Source organism: Herpailurus yagouaroundi, unplaced genomic scaffold (assembly GCF_014898765.1).
Source record: "Herpailurus yagouaroundi ecotype Mexico unplaced genomic scaffold, PumYag 203, whole genome shotgun sequence".
NCBI lineage: Eukaryota > Metazoa > Chordata > Mammalia > Carnivora > Felidae > Herpailurus > Herpailurus yagouaroundi.
The window spans coordinates 33,987,449-34,003,001 of record NW_024412434.1 but is presented as its reverse complement, the minus strand read 5'-3'; the positions used below and the strand labels follow the sequence as shown (position 1 = coordinate 34,003,001).

At 44.1% G+C, this 15,553-nt stretch overlaps 1 protein-coding gene across 5 annotated transcripts in view; it reads right to left on the bottom strand.

The window, feature by feature from the left end:
* The window catches only part of DIP2C (disco interacting protein 2 homolog C), a 322,639-nt gene that overhangs the window by 147,700 nt on the left and 159,386 nt on the right, over nucleotides 1–15,553 (bottom strand). For all 5 annotated transcript variants that reach the window (XM_040451581.1, XM_040451579.1, XM_040451580.1 and 2 more), the window contains one exon: nucleotides 6,637–6,846. In XM_040451581.1, coding sequence (XP_040307515.1) covers nucleotides 6,637–6,846 — 210 coding nt within the window. The remainder of the gene's footprint in view (nucleotides 1–6,636; nucleotides 6,847–15,553) is intronic.

Genomic DNA, 15,553 nt, shown 5'->3' with positions numbered 1-15,553 from the left:
TGGGAGGGAGGGAGATGGAGTGAGGGAGTTGGGACAGGGGAGAGAAGAAGGAGGGAGAGAGAAGTGGGGGAGGGAGAGAGGAGGGGGGTGGGAGGGAGGGAGATGGAGGGAGGGGGTTGGGACAGGGAGAGGAAGGAGGAGGAGAGAGAGAAAGAGGAGGAGGAGGGAAGGAGAGAGGAGGGGGGTGGGAGGGAGGGACACAGGGAGGGGGTTGGGACGGGGGGAGAGGAAGGAGGGAGAGAAGAAGAGGAGGGGGAGGAAGGGAAGGCGAGAGGAGGAAGGGGGTTGGGAGAGGAGTGAGAGGAAGGAAGGAGAGAGAAAGACGAGTGGGAGGGAGAGAGGAGGTGGGGGAGCGAGAAAAGAGGGAGGGAGGAGAGGGAGGGAGGGAGGGAGGGAGGGAGAGGAGGGGGGCATGGAGGGAGGCTGGTCTTCCGGCTGAACCTGGAAACTCCCCGCCTCCTGGCCTAGCTCCTTCCAGCTCTCAAGGTCCAGACCCCTGGGTCCTTCTTGGATGCTGAGGTTACTCCACCTGCCCGCATCCTTGGCACTTGGCCAAGGCTGAAGAAAGACGTCAAAGAATGAATGAACACAACCTGAAGTAAATTAAGGACACCTGACAACCCGAGAGAAAATGCCTCTGGTTCTAACACCGGCGGACGTGTTAATTCTGACTATCTAAATGGTGATAGATCCCACTTTTTAACCCATATTAACTATTTTTCAGTCCCCAGACAGCTTCTAAGTGAAGAGAGGAACGGCAGAAAACCTGGTTTTTGCATGTAGAAGGCAACGTGCTTCAGGGCCACTGACCGACACAGATGATACACTACGGGCTTCCACTCGTGGAGAATGCTCCCCCAGAGTCCCCCCGACCTGACAACATTACCGTGGAGAAGGGAGCAGTGGGGATCCCTGCTCCATGGCCCTGAGACCACTCTGTCCACCCCGCCGCTCCGGCCTGTGCGCCTTCCAGGTGGTTCCTCGATGAAACGGTGGTGGGGAGCCGCACAGGACCTTCCCAGAGAGAAGGGGCTGGCCCTCACGAGAGTCAGAACATCAGCTTCCCGCTTGGGTCCGTCCTCCACGTACAACCGACTGGGAAAGAGGACTCCCCGCGGTCTCACCTGCGGAGTCTGCCGACCGGCTCCTGGTGGTGGTGACCCACTCCTGCCTTCCAGTTGGTAGGCACGACATCCACAGACTGGACCCGGACGTGGCTGCAGGACAGCCTGGCGGTTTATACGCCAGCACCTCTCCGGCCACAGTTCCCAGTCGGGGCCGACCTAGAACCGCCTCCCTCCCACACGATGCAACGTGATTCCGTGAAGGCGTGAGAGCCACTGTCAGGTCTCCGGAAGCGCACGCTAACATCGGAACAGGAGCCTTCATCTTCACACGGGAGCCTCTGGATTTTTACATGCACACTTTCAAGTCCGCGATGAGAGGCGAGAATTGTCAGGAAGCTTGCACAGACCTCAGGCCCTGTGGGGGTGTGATGGGGACACCGAAGTCTTCATTCTTCACGCAAAGTTTAACATGGCTTTTGTCTGGAAAAGAGCTCTCCTCTGTTGTAACAAGCAGGGCCGCGCCCAAACGGAGACACCACAGGAGACAGGGAACCAGCACCATGAGCAGGCACCCCCACATCCCACAGGTCTGTGTCTGGTCCTGCTGACCACTGACCAGATGGGTGCCCTGCAGTCTCACGTCAACTGTCCTGAGCCTCAGTCTCCCGACTGCAGGACAAGGCGGCCACCACCCCTCACCGGGCTGCAGGAACTAAGTGACAGGGCACCCTGATTCCCTGCTGCAGGCTTCCCTCCACCTTCTCCTCCCTTAGGTGGGAACCCTGCCTCTTCGAAGCCCTGGGAAAGAACCTGTGAAACTCATGTGCATAAAGCCGTAAATAATTGTGTTACTACTTTCAGAGTTAAATGTTTTTAAATGTTGCAAAAAACCAGAAAAGGCGCATCTCTCTCGTGTGCACAAAAGGCGCATCTCTCTCGTGTGCACCGAGTGACTGTGCAGGCCAGGGAGGTATTCCTGCTGAACGGCACACACAGTGCATGAAGGGTTAGGACACTTTGGGATCCAAAAATCTTTACTTTCATTCTAAGTATAAAATCCAGATAAGCAAAATTTTGAGAGGTGGAGGTCCCAGGCGCACTTCTGCAGAGACAGGAGCAGACCTGTGTCCTAGTAACACTGAAGGAGCAACACACTCAGAACAGCATGGAGGGAAAGGACACGAGGGCACAGGGGCCGTCACGGTCCAGACGGAGGGTGAGGGGCCAGGAGCAGTCACGAGAGAAGAAGGTGTGCAACACGTGTGGCAGCCAAACACCCAGAACGTGGACACGCGTGGTTCATGGGAAGGAGGAGCCGAGGATGCTAATGCCTGGAGCCTGCTCCTCGAGGGACCAACTCTTTGGCACGCTGGCCTTGGGGTACAGGGGCCAGTGGGCCGTGTCCGGAGGCACTTGGAAACGGGGGCCGTGAAGGATTTCTTGGTGGGAGATGCAGATCTGAGCATCAGTGAAAAGCAGGTGGCCTTGAAGACCACAAGTCATGTGTGAGTGCATGATGTCAGCGAGAATGTGGAGACACAAGGGCAGGCCAGGAGCCATCTGGGGGGAGGGTAGGAACAGGAGGCCATGAGTGCCAGTGAGAGCCCCAGCTGGGTGGGAAAGAACCAACCTCCTGGGACCCAGCATCAGAGCAGAGGATGAGCCTTCGAAGAGCAAGCACCTCTGTCCAGAAAAGGAAACAGGACGACACAGCAGAGACACGAGACATCTGCTGGAAAGGTGTCCGTGGTTACAGAATGTTCCCCAAGGAGACGGAAACACATGGGCGGTGACATTAGCTCCACGCCCCTGGTATTTCTGCAGGTGTCAGCTTTATTTACTGTCACCTAAACGTGACACAGGGGTGAGAAGCCTGACAAGAGAGGAGGGTCCTTCTCACAAGCCGGGATTGTCAACCCCAAATCACCAAAGGAGCCCCCCAAAACCTATAATGGATACCAGAGTCTCCCCTCTGCCAGAGTTATCTGACACATGGTCCGGGTTCTCCTTCTGGCCGTCTCAGAAGCATGGTTTACAATGCTCTGAACAGGATGTGTCAAAATTATGATCGTAGGACAGCCTGCCAGCCATTTTTATAAATAAAGTTTTATTGCCACACTGACATGCCCTCATGTTTCCAGGTGCCTTGGTACTAGAGAGCAGAGAGGAGAAGTATCAGAGCACACTGCTGGGCCCATACAGCCTCAGTCATTTACTCTCTGGCCCCGTGAAGGAAAAGCTTGCTGAGCCAGCCGTGTAGTCTAGCTGTGGGAGACGGAGCAGGGGGACCCCAGCTCAAGCGAGCGAGCTTTGCCAACATCCCCATCCTTGACAGGTGTTTGATGTTTTAAGACTAAGTGTCTGAACAGTATCAATGCAGAGGTTATGCGAGAATTCAGTACTTCAGATGATTCTACATAAATACGTGAGGGTAAGTTATCAAGCGCTCAGAATAAATCCCCTAGGAAAGAGGCGTCTACATACAAACACACAGCAGCCACACTCCGGGCTAATCACGCAACAAGTGTGTGGGAGTGGGAGCGCCCTCTGATCTCTACCTTCTTAGCAGGATCAGATGCAGGAAACCTGATGAGAACCAGCTTGCTTACGCGGTACACAGCAAACACAGCGTTCACGTCGATGAATCCTACAACACTCTGGAAACAGCAAGTACTTCTGTGAATCTCTGGCTAATGACAACACACCCAGCATACGCTAACGGAACCCCAGTGATGATGCCTCCGCTGTGTCAGTCAGCAAAGGGTGACACAGACCTCACCGCCACGGTACCTGTGGCCACCAAATGAGAGACAAGAGCTCAAACCAAAATCTGCTGAACGTACAAATTTTATTATAAACATACAACTACATTATCTATTCTGCTTTGTTCTTACTTCTTCGTCTAGAAACGTACCAATAGTTTCTGCCCAAATTTTCCACTTCCGTGTAGTAACTAATTCATTTTCCTCTCACGCTTTTTGTGAACAAGCCTCCTAGAGTTTAAAAGCATTCCGCTAATTTTCCTACTGAGTGACGCTCCTCGACTTTCGATACTGATACAGTACTTGAGGGGTGTTAATCCTGCCTGTTCCCGTTGTCTCAAGCAGGTGACATGCACAGAGTTCTGAATGAATACCGCCTAGTAATGATCCAAAACATTCTGGTACTCACTGGAACAAGGGCCCTTGCCTTAGGAGCGGGGAGCGGTGTCACCCGGGGCCCTCTGCGTTGCATCCTGGAGGCCTCCATCCTCGCGACGGCACACCACGCGAGAACCCACAGGAAGCAGAGCCGCAGGGAGGAAAACTTCCTGGAGGGAGCTTTACACCATATACGGAGCTGGCCTGACTTTGGGGGTACACGTGTGGGGTCCCTATGTACACGGTCAGGGTGAAAACCCATGGGATTTTGCTTCAACAACAAGGTAGAACAGCCCAGTTTGTGGCAGACCCTTGTTGGCCTCTGTTGGCTGTAACCACCAGGCTTTCCTCCCCCAATCAGGGGGCAGCAGGGCCTGTCCCTCCAGCAAGTATCTCACCCAGCGGGATGAGGGGTACGGCGCTGGTGGGCTTACTCTGTGAACACACACAGTCTCATATGCAGGTGCACACACACTTACATATACACACTTTCACAACACACACATGCGCATTCTCTTGTGCACACCCTCCCTCACACGCGCAGTCTTTCATACATACTTCCACACATATGTACACACACTCATATACACATGCATATGCACGTATACCCTCCCAACACACTCATGCACATTCTTACATTCTGCCCTCACACACACACACACGCACAGTCACACCCTCACACTCTAGACTTCTCAGAGTCTCAACAAGAGGGTAAATGCTGCCAGTTCTAGGACTTTCCACGTTGTCTGCTTCGCCATGTAGCTGTAGGTCTCCTCCTCCTCGTTTTATTCTGTTTTGCCACTGCTTTCTTTCAAATTTTTCACACGGACAGAAAATTTCCAGGTATCCTAGGAACTGATCTTTGCGCCAAATTAGAGAGGACTGTGACGTCACACTCCCAACAGCTATTTTTAGGTTCTGCTGAGACATGAAGCACATGAGTCATGCAGCCTCTTAACAGTCTGGATAAATCTAACCCCGCAACCGGACCTTCCTCCAGGACGTCACAGGTCACGTCACAAAGGGACAGCCAGATGCGGGGACGTTCTGTGTGTCTCACGGTAAAAATTCTGAGGCTTCTTTACAAGTGAGGTGAATCACACCATACACACTCCCCCAGGTCGGGGTGAGCAGCACAGGTGGACAGCCTTCCGTGTCACACCACCCACACGGGAGCCACGCGACACGCACAGACACTCTCTCAGGTCCTGCAGCACGCACGATGAAACCTCATCTCTTTCACGGGCACACGTCTCTGTGTAATTTTTAGCTTACTCTGATCCCAAACGGAGTTCTTGGTGCTCACAAAACTGTGTCACTGTCACCCGAGGATAGAAAAGTGAACTCTAATACGACCACTTGGCATTGGACTGTTACTTTACAAAAAGGCAGAATTTTCCTATTTTCTTTGTACTCACGACAGCTCTCAGAGGAACAAAGGAAAGAAATCATTATTCTTTTTTTCCCCACTAAACAACTAGAGCAGCAAAAGGGGCTTCTGAAGCTGCCAGCAGCCATTCATGTGGCAACAGAGGCCAGAGCCAGCTCTCCTGACTGGCTGCCTGAGCATCTACAGTAGAATCGAGGGTGCACTGCTGACACGGTTACCAGCGAGGTTAACTCTGACTTCATTCAGAGCGGGTGCTCTTGGGGCAAAGTCCGAAGAAAGTGGTTTGAGTTTCTTTGAACTCTGCCAAGTAGCTAATAATCTAGAAATAAAAGCTTGTGCGTCTGAGATGTCTGTTGAGTACTTAATTCACTACCTTTGCCTGTTTCCTAAACTTGGGCTTCCTGCAGACACGAGGTTTGCCGTGGCGAGGAGGGCATGGTGTCGACAAGCACCGTGAGGAGTGTGTGTCCTGTGAGCGAGGTGAGCCCTGCCCACGTTGCTATTTTAATGGGGACCTTCCTGAGCTATCCCGGAACCACATTCAAAGCACGTAGTTCACTCTGTGAAAGATTTTTATTGGGAGTTTAAAAATCTTAATCCACAACTAAAACTGGCTGAGAACAGATCTGGATGCCATACTCCTCCCGTCCACACTGGATAAGGCCTCATTTCGCGGCACGTACCTCCTGTGTCTACGATTCAGACAGCACTGCGACTCATCCAACGCCCTCTCTTTTCTGCTAGTAATTCTTACCCTCCTTTCACACTATTTTCAAACATCTCAAGCAATGCTTGATAACGTTTCCTTTACGAGCAGAAAGCCCAACATCCTCGCTGTCAGGGACACTGGGGGCAGTGAAAAGCCAACTTCACAAAACAGAAAAACGAAAGCAGCAAAGCAGCTGAAGGGTTGGAGCCGGGCTCTGTGCCGTCCCTCGAATGGATTCCACGGCCGACATGCACAGATAAATCCATAGACACCAAGACCACGGCCACTAGATGGCCACCGGCTTCGGGACGACCACAGCGAGGCACTCACCTATGTGCGTCTGGGCCATGACGTCGGCCAGTCTGTGGGCGGCGCCGCTCCCCCCGCTTTGGGTGGAGGAGGAAGAGGTCGTGGACGTGGTGGAGCCGTGGATGGCCTGGCTGATCCAGTGCTCCATGTTGATGCTGCCCTGGCTGGAGGTGGGGGTCCCCTGGGAGTCTCCCTGCACCGAGCCTTCGTCTTCCGAGCCAGAAGAGGTATCTGCGAGAGACAGATCTGCGATGCATCACGGCAAAGAGACAAACACCAGGGCAGACACCACCAACACACGTAACCGCCGATGCTTTGTGCTTTCGACACTCTGGAAAAGTCACAGATCTCAGAGAACGAACTCTTTTTTGGTATAATGATTTTTTCATCGAAAACACCTTAAATAAATATGCTACAAAAAGGGTTTTTTTGTTTTGTTTTCTTGACATTACAATCTTGGGCAGAGACATACTCACCTATTTTCTTCACTCAGTCTGCGAAGAAGCCAACTGTTTCTAGGCATGCTTACAGCAAGCGAGAAGGATGGGGGCGGCATTTTCTGAGGCACTGAACTTCCATGTGTTTCAAAGTGTGACTGTAGCCCTTGTTTAGACCTGAGGTACTTCTCTGGGCTGTATTGTTATGTTTGTTTATTTTTGACAGAGAGAGAGAGAAAGCATGAGCTGAAGAGAGGCAGAGAGAGAGGGGGACAGAGGATCCAAAGCAGGCCCGTGCTGGCATCAGCAAGCCTGACACGGGGGCTGGAACTTACAAATCGCGAGATCATAAGCTCAGCCGAGATCAAGAGTCGGACGCTCAACCGACTGAGCCAACAAGGTGCCCTCTGAGCTGTATTTTTAAATTTCGTGTGAGTAAAGATAACCACGTCCCTCCCCAAAGAGTAAGTTGTCAGCAAGAATAGTGGTGTAGAAGTTAGAATGACTCCCATCTCTTTCCCACCAAGGCTTTGCTTCCTCTTCTAGTGAGGATAGTATGTCAGCACATTACATGAGTAAACTAAACGTATTTGCTTTAACGCTCATTTCTGTTAAATTTTTTCACTATTCACTTGATTTATTTTCCTCTCTGAATACTGTGCAGCTTGGATTGAGATCAAACACATCACTTTTTTTCATTAAAAGTGATAGAACTATTTTTAAGTAACATGATTTCCCTAGCAGCTGTGACGTTTTCAAGAATGAAATACTGGTATACTTGTTATTTAAATCCTCATGTAAGAACAGCTTCTGGGTCCTACCATGGGTGAGGTACACCAGGAGGAAGTAGAGACCGGAGCAGCTCGAGAACATCTAAGGAGAACAAGGGAAATGACAATGTGTCTTAAATCAAGACACGGACTTTTGTTTTTTTCCAACACAACAGTATTTGTGAAGGACAATGACATTCATATTTTATTATCATTGTGATATGGCCAAGCTCTCTGGAAAATTTTTGGAAGTTTGTTAGGAATTTGTTAGAAAAGCAGCAGTATCAATAGAAGACCAACAAATTCTCTCCCTCTGCTCGGCTTTGTGAAATAGTGGGATTATAATTTAAAGAAAATTTACACATTTTTTTGTATTCAGGCTTAAGGCTTCTTTCGTTTTTGTTTTTGTGATTGTGGTAAAATACAACATAAACTTTACCACTGTAACCATTTTTAAGTAGAAATTCAGTGATACCAAATACACTTATAATCTGTGCAACTGTACCCACCATTTCAGTATTTCTCTTCATCTTGCAAATGTGAAACTCTGTCCCCGTTAAACAATGACCCTCCATTCTCCCTTCCCCAAAGGCCCTGGGAACCACCATTTTGCTTTCTCCTTATACAACTGGGGCCACTTTAAGTACCTCACACAAGTGTCTTCATACAGTATTTGTCTTTGTGCGTGGCTCATTTCATTCTGCGTAACATCCTCAAGGCTCATCCATATTGTGGCACACTGCACAATTTCTTTCCTAAGGGTGAATGATAACCTATTTCACGTATGTAGCACATGTTGCTTACGCATCCATCTGTGGACAGACAAGGGGTTGCTTCCATGTCTTAGCTATTTTGAATAATGCTATGAATATGAGTGTACAAATATCTCTTTAAGATATTTCAATTCCTTTGGGTACAGACCCAAAAGCAGAATTGCTGGGTCATGTAGCATTTTTTAAGTAACTGCCATACTTTTTGCCATATAGGTGTTCCCACCAATAGTGCACAAAGGTTTGAATTTCTCCCCATCCTCACCAACCACTTGTAATTTTCTGGTTTTTGACAGTAGCCATTCTAGTGGGTGTGAGGTCGTATCTCATCGTAGTTTTGATTTGTGTTTCCCTAATGACCACTGATGCTGGGCATTTTTTCATGCTATTATTGGCCATCTGTATCTCATCTGGAAAAACGTTCAAGCCGTCAGACTTACGATTTTTGAGAAACGCACGTACCCCTACATCCATCCAAATATTATTATCCTCCCAAAAAGTATTCTTATGCTTCTTTACTGTCAATCTTTCATTCCCACCCCACCCTTTCACAAGAAAACTACAGAAAAATATCCCTCATGATACAGACACAAAAGTCCTGAAAACCTATTAGCTAACAGAATCGAGCAAAATAGAAAATGGATAGTACACATTAGGACCAAGTGGTGACATTCAAAAGTCAATTAACGTTATGCACCATATTAGTAGGATAAAGGGACAAAAACCCTAAGTTAACTTTCAAAGTCACAGAAAAAGCATTTCACAAAATCTAAAACTAACTTATGATAAAACCTTTCAACAAAGCAGGAATAGAAAGAAATTTCCTCGACCTGACACAGGGCATCTGTGAAAACTCATAGCTGACACTGTATTTAATGTTAAAAGATTAAACGTGCAGCTCCTAAAATCAAGACTAAGGTAAGGATGCCCCCTCTTACCACTTCTATTCAACATTATTTGCAAACCTCCAGCCAGTGAAATAAAGCAAAAAGAATAACTTCAAGGCATCCAGATTGGAAAGGAAACATTAAAACTGTCTTTAGTCAATTTAATATGATCTTTTATGTAAAAAAGTCCCAAGGAACACACTAAATTCTTCAATTAATAAATTTAGCAAGGTCACAGAATACAAGATAAAGATACAAAATATCTTTATATAGATACTAGACACAATTAAGGGAAGACAAAACATAGTTTGAAAATTGTGAATCTGGTACAGGATTTGTATTCAGATTATATGAAGAACTGTTAACTAGTGAGGAGACAACTCATATAAAAAATGGGAGAGTGTGAACAGTCAACCAATGAAGATACACAAACAGCAAATAAGCCCATTAAGAAAATGCAAATTAAAACCACAATGAGATAACATTTCATATCTACCAGAATGGCTACAATAAAAAATACAGACAATATAAACGTTTGTAAGGATGTTGAGAAACAAATCCTCCTACACTGCTAGTGCGAATGTAAAATGGCAGTACCCGTATAGAAACAATTTGGCAGTTTCCTGAAAGTTAAGCATAAAATAACTATAAGATTCGTTAATAAATGATATATGTTGCAAACATATGTACATACATGTGGAGAGCAGTATTATTCATGATAGCCAAAAGCTGGAAGCAAGCTCAATATCTACCAACTAGTCACGGGTAAACAAAACGTGGTGTACCTACCAGGATACAATTCAACAAGAAGGAATGAACTGATGCATGCTACAACATGGAAGATGCAAAAGAACACATTTTATCATTTTATTTACAAAATTTCCAGAATATTTACAGAGGCATAGAAATCAGATCAGAGGCCCCTATGGCTGAATGTTATAAGGGGAATTAACTGCAAATGGGCACAAGGAAACTTGTGGAGTGGTGGAAATGTTCTAAACCTAGATTATGGCAATGACAGCATTATCTATATATTTATTAAAAATCACCGAGTCACACACTTACAATAGGTTAATTTTGTGGAATGCAAATTACACCTCAAGAAATGTATTAAAGGTGAATGTCTGTTCCACAGTAGTTGAGTATAATATTCTGTGAACAGCAACTGCATCAAGCTGGATGACTGTGTTGTTTTGACCAATTATTAAGAAAGGTATTTTTTAAATCTCTAGTTATGATTCTTGACTTTTCTATTCCCCCTCACTATTCCAGCTTCTGCTTTATAAATTATACTGCTCTTTTATGTATGCAAGTACTCATTATTACATCTTACGGATAAATTGTTCACTTTCCATTATGTAAGGTCGCACTTTATATCTTGTATTACTATGTCTTGCCATCTACTTTGATGTTAAGACTTGTATACTTTATATTTAATGTTTCCACTGTATAGTTTTTCAACCTTGTATTTTTAACTATCTTCATTTTTGACTTAAATGTGTCCTGGCTGGATCAGTGGGTAGAGAGAGCATGTGACTCTTGATCTCAGGGTTGTGAGTTCGAGCCCCATGTTAGGGGTGGAGTTTACTTTAAAAAAATACGGCTGTATCTCTTATAGAAGACATATAGATGTATCTTCTTTTTTTATCCAGTCTGACAATCCCAATCTTTTAATTGGGTGTTTGGTCCATTTATAATTATCATAATCAATGATATAAATGTGCTAAAATCTAGCATTTTGCTATTTTTCATTCATTCCACCTATTTTTTATATCTGTTGATTTTTCCTATGTACTTTAACCACATTTTTTTAGTTTCATTTTATGTCTTCTATTAAATCTTACTTGTACTTTTTTTTTTTTTTAGTGGTTGATGTAAGGCTAACAGCTGTGCATCCTTAATGGGTCTATATGGGGTCAATATTCTGTTTATTCTTCAAATCTGACACTATAAACGTTCTCTTTCACCTCTACTCTGAATACACCTGACACTACACATTTTCTACTGTTCACATTCTACCTACTTCACAAAAGTAACAGCCACACAACAGTATAATTCCACTCACCCCTCCTTATTGTTTTAAAGCAAATTACAATAGGAAACATAGTATTGTTTGCCCATTTACTATTTCCAGTGTTTTTTCCTTTTTACCGATTACGTTTTTCATCTAACATCATTTCCCATCAGCCCAAATGACATCCGTTAGCATGTTTGCAGCGCAGTCCTCCTGGCACTATATTCTCTCACTTTTCATGTCTCATTATGTCTTCATTCCATCCTTGTTTATTAAGGATATTTTCTCTGAATATGAGTTTTGTTTTTTCCCTTTAGGACTTTAAATATGTCTTTATACTGTCTTCCAGTCTCTATAGTGTCTTTATGTAGGTCATTCATCATTCATATGATGTGCTCTTGTATGTAGTATAGGTTTTCCTCCAATTACTTTCAAGATTTCCTCTTAATCATGGGATTTCAGCACTTTGACCATTGTGAACTGAGGTATGATTTTTTTTTTAACTTATCCTGCTTTGGGTTCACTGAACTTCTGGGATCTATAAGGTGGATTTTATAGCAGTCTGAGAAGTTCTCGACTATTGTTTCTTCAAATATTTTTTCTGCCCTCTCCTCTTTTCCTTCTTGGGTTCCAAATAAGTGGGTAACATTGTACCATAATACTTGAGGTTCTTCTGTTAACTTTAATTATGTCTCCCCGCTCTTCAGTTTGGTTAATTTCTCTTCATGTCTCTTCAGGTTTACAGACACCTTCATCTTCCTCCTTCTCCAATCTGATGTTAAGCCAATCCAGTGAAGTCTCACCTTAGTGAGAACTTTACTGTTCTAGAGTCTCCATTAATTTAAAAAAAAGTATTTTTCCCTTTCTCTACTCAGCTCATGTATTGAGACAATATTTTCCTTCAGTACTTTATTTTAATTTGATTCCCTGAATGTTTGTAATCAGATTTTAAAACTCCATCTTCCACTATATCAAACATCTAAAACCAGAGCTCTCCAACAGAAATAGGAGTCTCATAACATAGTTTTAAACTTTCTAGTAGCCACGTTAAAAAATAGATACAATTAACTTTTTAAATGTATTTTTATTTATCACTAAATATTCCAAATATTGTTGCTTTAATAAATAATAAATATGAAAATTAAATACCCTCCAGTGATTTTTTCATATTAACTCTTCAAAATCTGGCATGAATTTCACACTTACAGCAAATACAATTGACACCAGCCACAGATGATTAGTGGTTACCAAGAGCACAATGAGGCCATCTTATGTTCATTTTATGTTGACTCCTTTTTCTGTGGCCACAGATCACATTTCCTGTATCTCTTCATATCTAGTGACTGTTTACCGAGCAGTACACATTGTGGATGGTATGTGGAGGAGACTCTGGATTCTATAATCTTCCTCTAAAGCCTTGTGATTCCTATTTTAGCAAGCAGTCGGACGTTGAGCAGACGTGGAGTGATTCTTTGCTAGTGTGGATCTGCAGAAAGCTCCAATCCTGTCATCTGCCTGAACTCAGATCTCTGCCTCCTCAACTTAGCAGAACTACTGGCCTTGCTCAGATCTCAATCACTGAGCCATGGTCTAAAAACTTCTCCAGGCAGAAAACTGTGAACTGTGGGGCTCACCTCACAAGTTTTCCTGCTCTCAGGTTAGTCTCTCACTGCTGGATGTCCGTGGCTTAAAAACAGCTGCCCCATTCATTTGGGGCAGTTTTATAGTTATTTACAGTGCATGGGTTAGTCCAGTACAGGTTATTTCATTATGAATAGAAACAGAATTGCTGGCAAATTCTTATTATATTTTTAAATGTGAAAACTAAAGGAAAGCTTCACCTGTAAAAGACTGTCAGTGTAACAGTGATACTGGTTGGTTACACTGGTCAGTGACCAGTCATTTCACAGAGAAAATATGTATTTCAGGAATATGCTCTGAAGATCAGAGGACATGAGATGAGTTTTAACTCATCAGTGTTAAAGCAACAAAGGAAAAAAGAATGAGAGAAAATAGAGCTCAGCCCCAAGGTTTTGTTCAAGCAAGTATGGTTCTAAACAGGTAGAGTACTGCTACGCACAAAACAGGTTGTAAATAAAAATTTTATGATGATGGAGCTGGCATTTGATTGTATGAAACTATCCCATGTGATATTATCACCAGGACCTTTGAATGACAGTTTACAAAATGTATTACATGGCATACAAGCAAGGGCCAACTAAATGGAAATATTTCACCAAAATTATACTCCCAGTAACGTTCTTTTACATTTCGTAAAGATATACGTACAATGTTTGATTTCCTAAAGTTTTGTCTTTCATCATGTACAATAAAATAACATTTCTGAGGATGGGTTCAATGTGTGAAAAGGCACATACATAATCACATTGTTTCTTGCATTTTAAACTCAACATTTCTCATAAAAAACGTAGCTCAGAAAAATGTCAATCTCTTTGAATGCTGTCTAGTTCCAAACATCTAGTTAAAATATTTTAAGTGGGTTCGTCATCCTTGTAAGTGCATTCTGTTACAAAAACACATACAAAATAAAACTTTTCACCACATTAGCAGAACAGAGAGTCCAGAAATGAACCCGTTTATATGGTCAACTAATCTATGACAAAGGGGGCAAGAATATGCAATGGAGAAAAGACAGTCTTTTTTTTTATGTTTATTTTTGAGAGAGACAGAGAGAGACAGGGACGGACGGATGCACACAGAGTGCAAGCAAGGGAGGGGCAGAGAGAGATAAGGAGACAGAGAATCTGAAGCAGGCTCCAGGCGCTGAACTGTCAGCACAGAGCCTAACGCAGGGCTCGAATTTGTGAACCGCGAGATCATGACCTGAGCGGAAGTCGGATGCTTAACTGACTGAGCCACCCAGGCGCCCTAAAAAGACAGTCTTTAACAAATGGTGTTGGGAAAACTGGACAACAGGTAAAAGAGTGAAACTAGACCACTTTCTTATACCCCACAAAAATGAGCTCACAATGGATTACAGACCTAGATGTTTAGATGTGACATCTAAAACCATAAAACTCCTGTAAAAAACAGCCAGTAGACTCGTAGACATATCTTAGCAATATTTTTTGGACATGTCTCCTCACACAAGGGAAACAAAAGCAAAAATAAGGAATTAAGACCACACAACTGAAAAGCTTTGCACACTGAAAGAAAGCTCTGCACAGAAAAAGCAACCTACTGAATGGGAGAAGATATTTGTAAATCATGTATCTGATAAGGGGTTAATATCCAAATAAACATATAAAGAACTCATAAAACTCAAGACCAAAAAATAATAATAATCCAAACTATCTGAGTAAAAATGGGCAGAGGACCTCAAAAGACATTTTCCAGAGAAGACAAAAGATGGCCAACACATGAAAAGATGCTCATCATCACTCGCCATCAGGGAAACGCAAATCAAAATCAGGCATCTCATCACATCTGTCATAATGGCTAGTATCAAAAAGACAATAAATCACAAATGTTGGCGAGGATGTGGAGAAAGAGGAAGCCTCTTTCACTCTTGGTGGGAATGCAAACTGGCACAGCCACTGTGGAAAACAGTAAGGAGGTTCCTCAAAAAAAGGAACTATCATATGATCCAGCAATTCTGCTTCTGAGTATTTATCAGAGGAAAATGAAAATACTAATTCAAAAAGATATATGCACCCCTATGTCTTTTGTTGCATTATTTACAATAAGCAAGATATGGAAGCAACTTAAGTGTCCAGCATATGATGCATGAGGATGTGCTATCCGTACAATGGAATATTAGTCATATAAAAGAATGAAATCTTGCCATTTGCAACAACATGGGTGTGCCTAGAAGGCATTATACTCAGTGGAATGTCGGAGAAAGACAAAATACTGTAAGATTTCACTTGTATATGGAATCTAAAAACCGCAACAAATGAACAAAAACCAGAAACAGACTTAAATATGGAGAACTGGTGGTTCCAGAGGGGAGGTGGGTTGGGGGATAGGCAGAATAGGTAAAGAGGATTAGAAGTTACAAACTTCCAGGAGCACCTGGGTGGCTCAGTTGGTTAAGCGT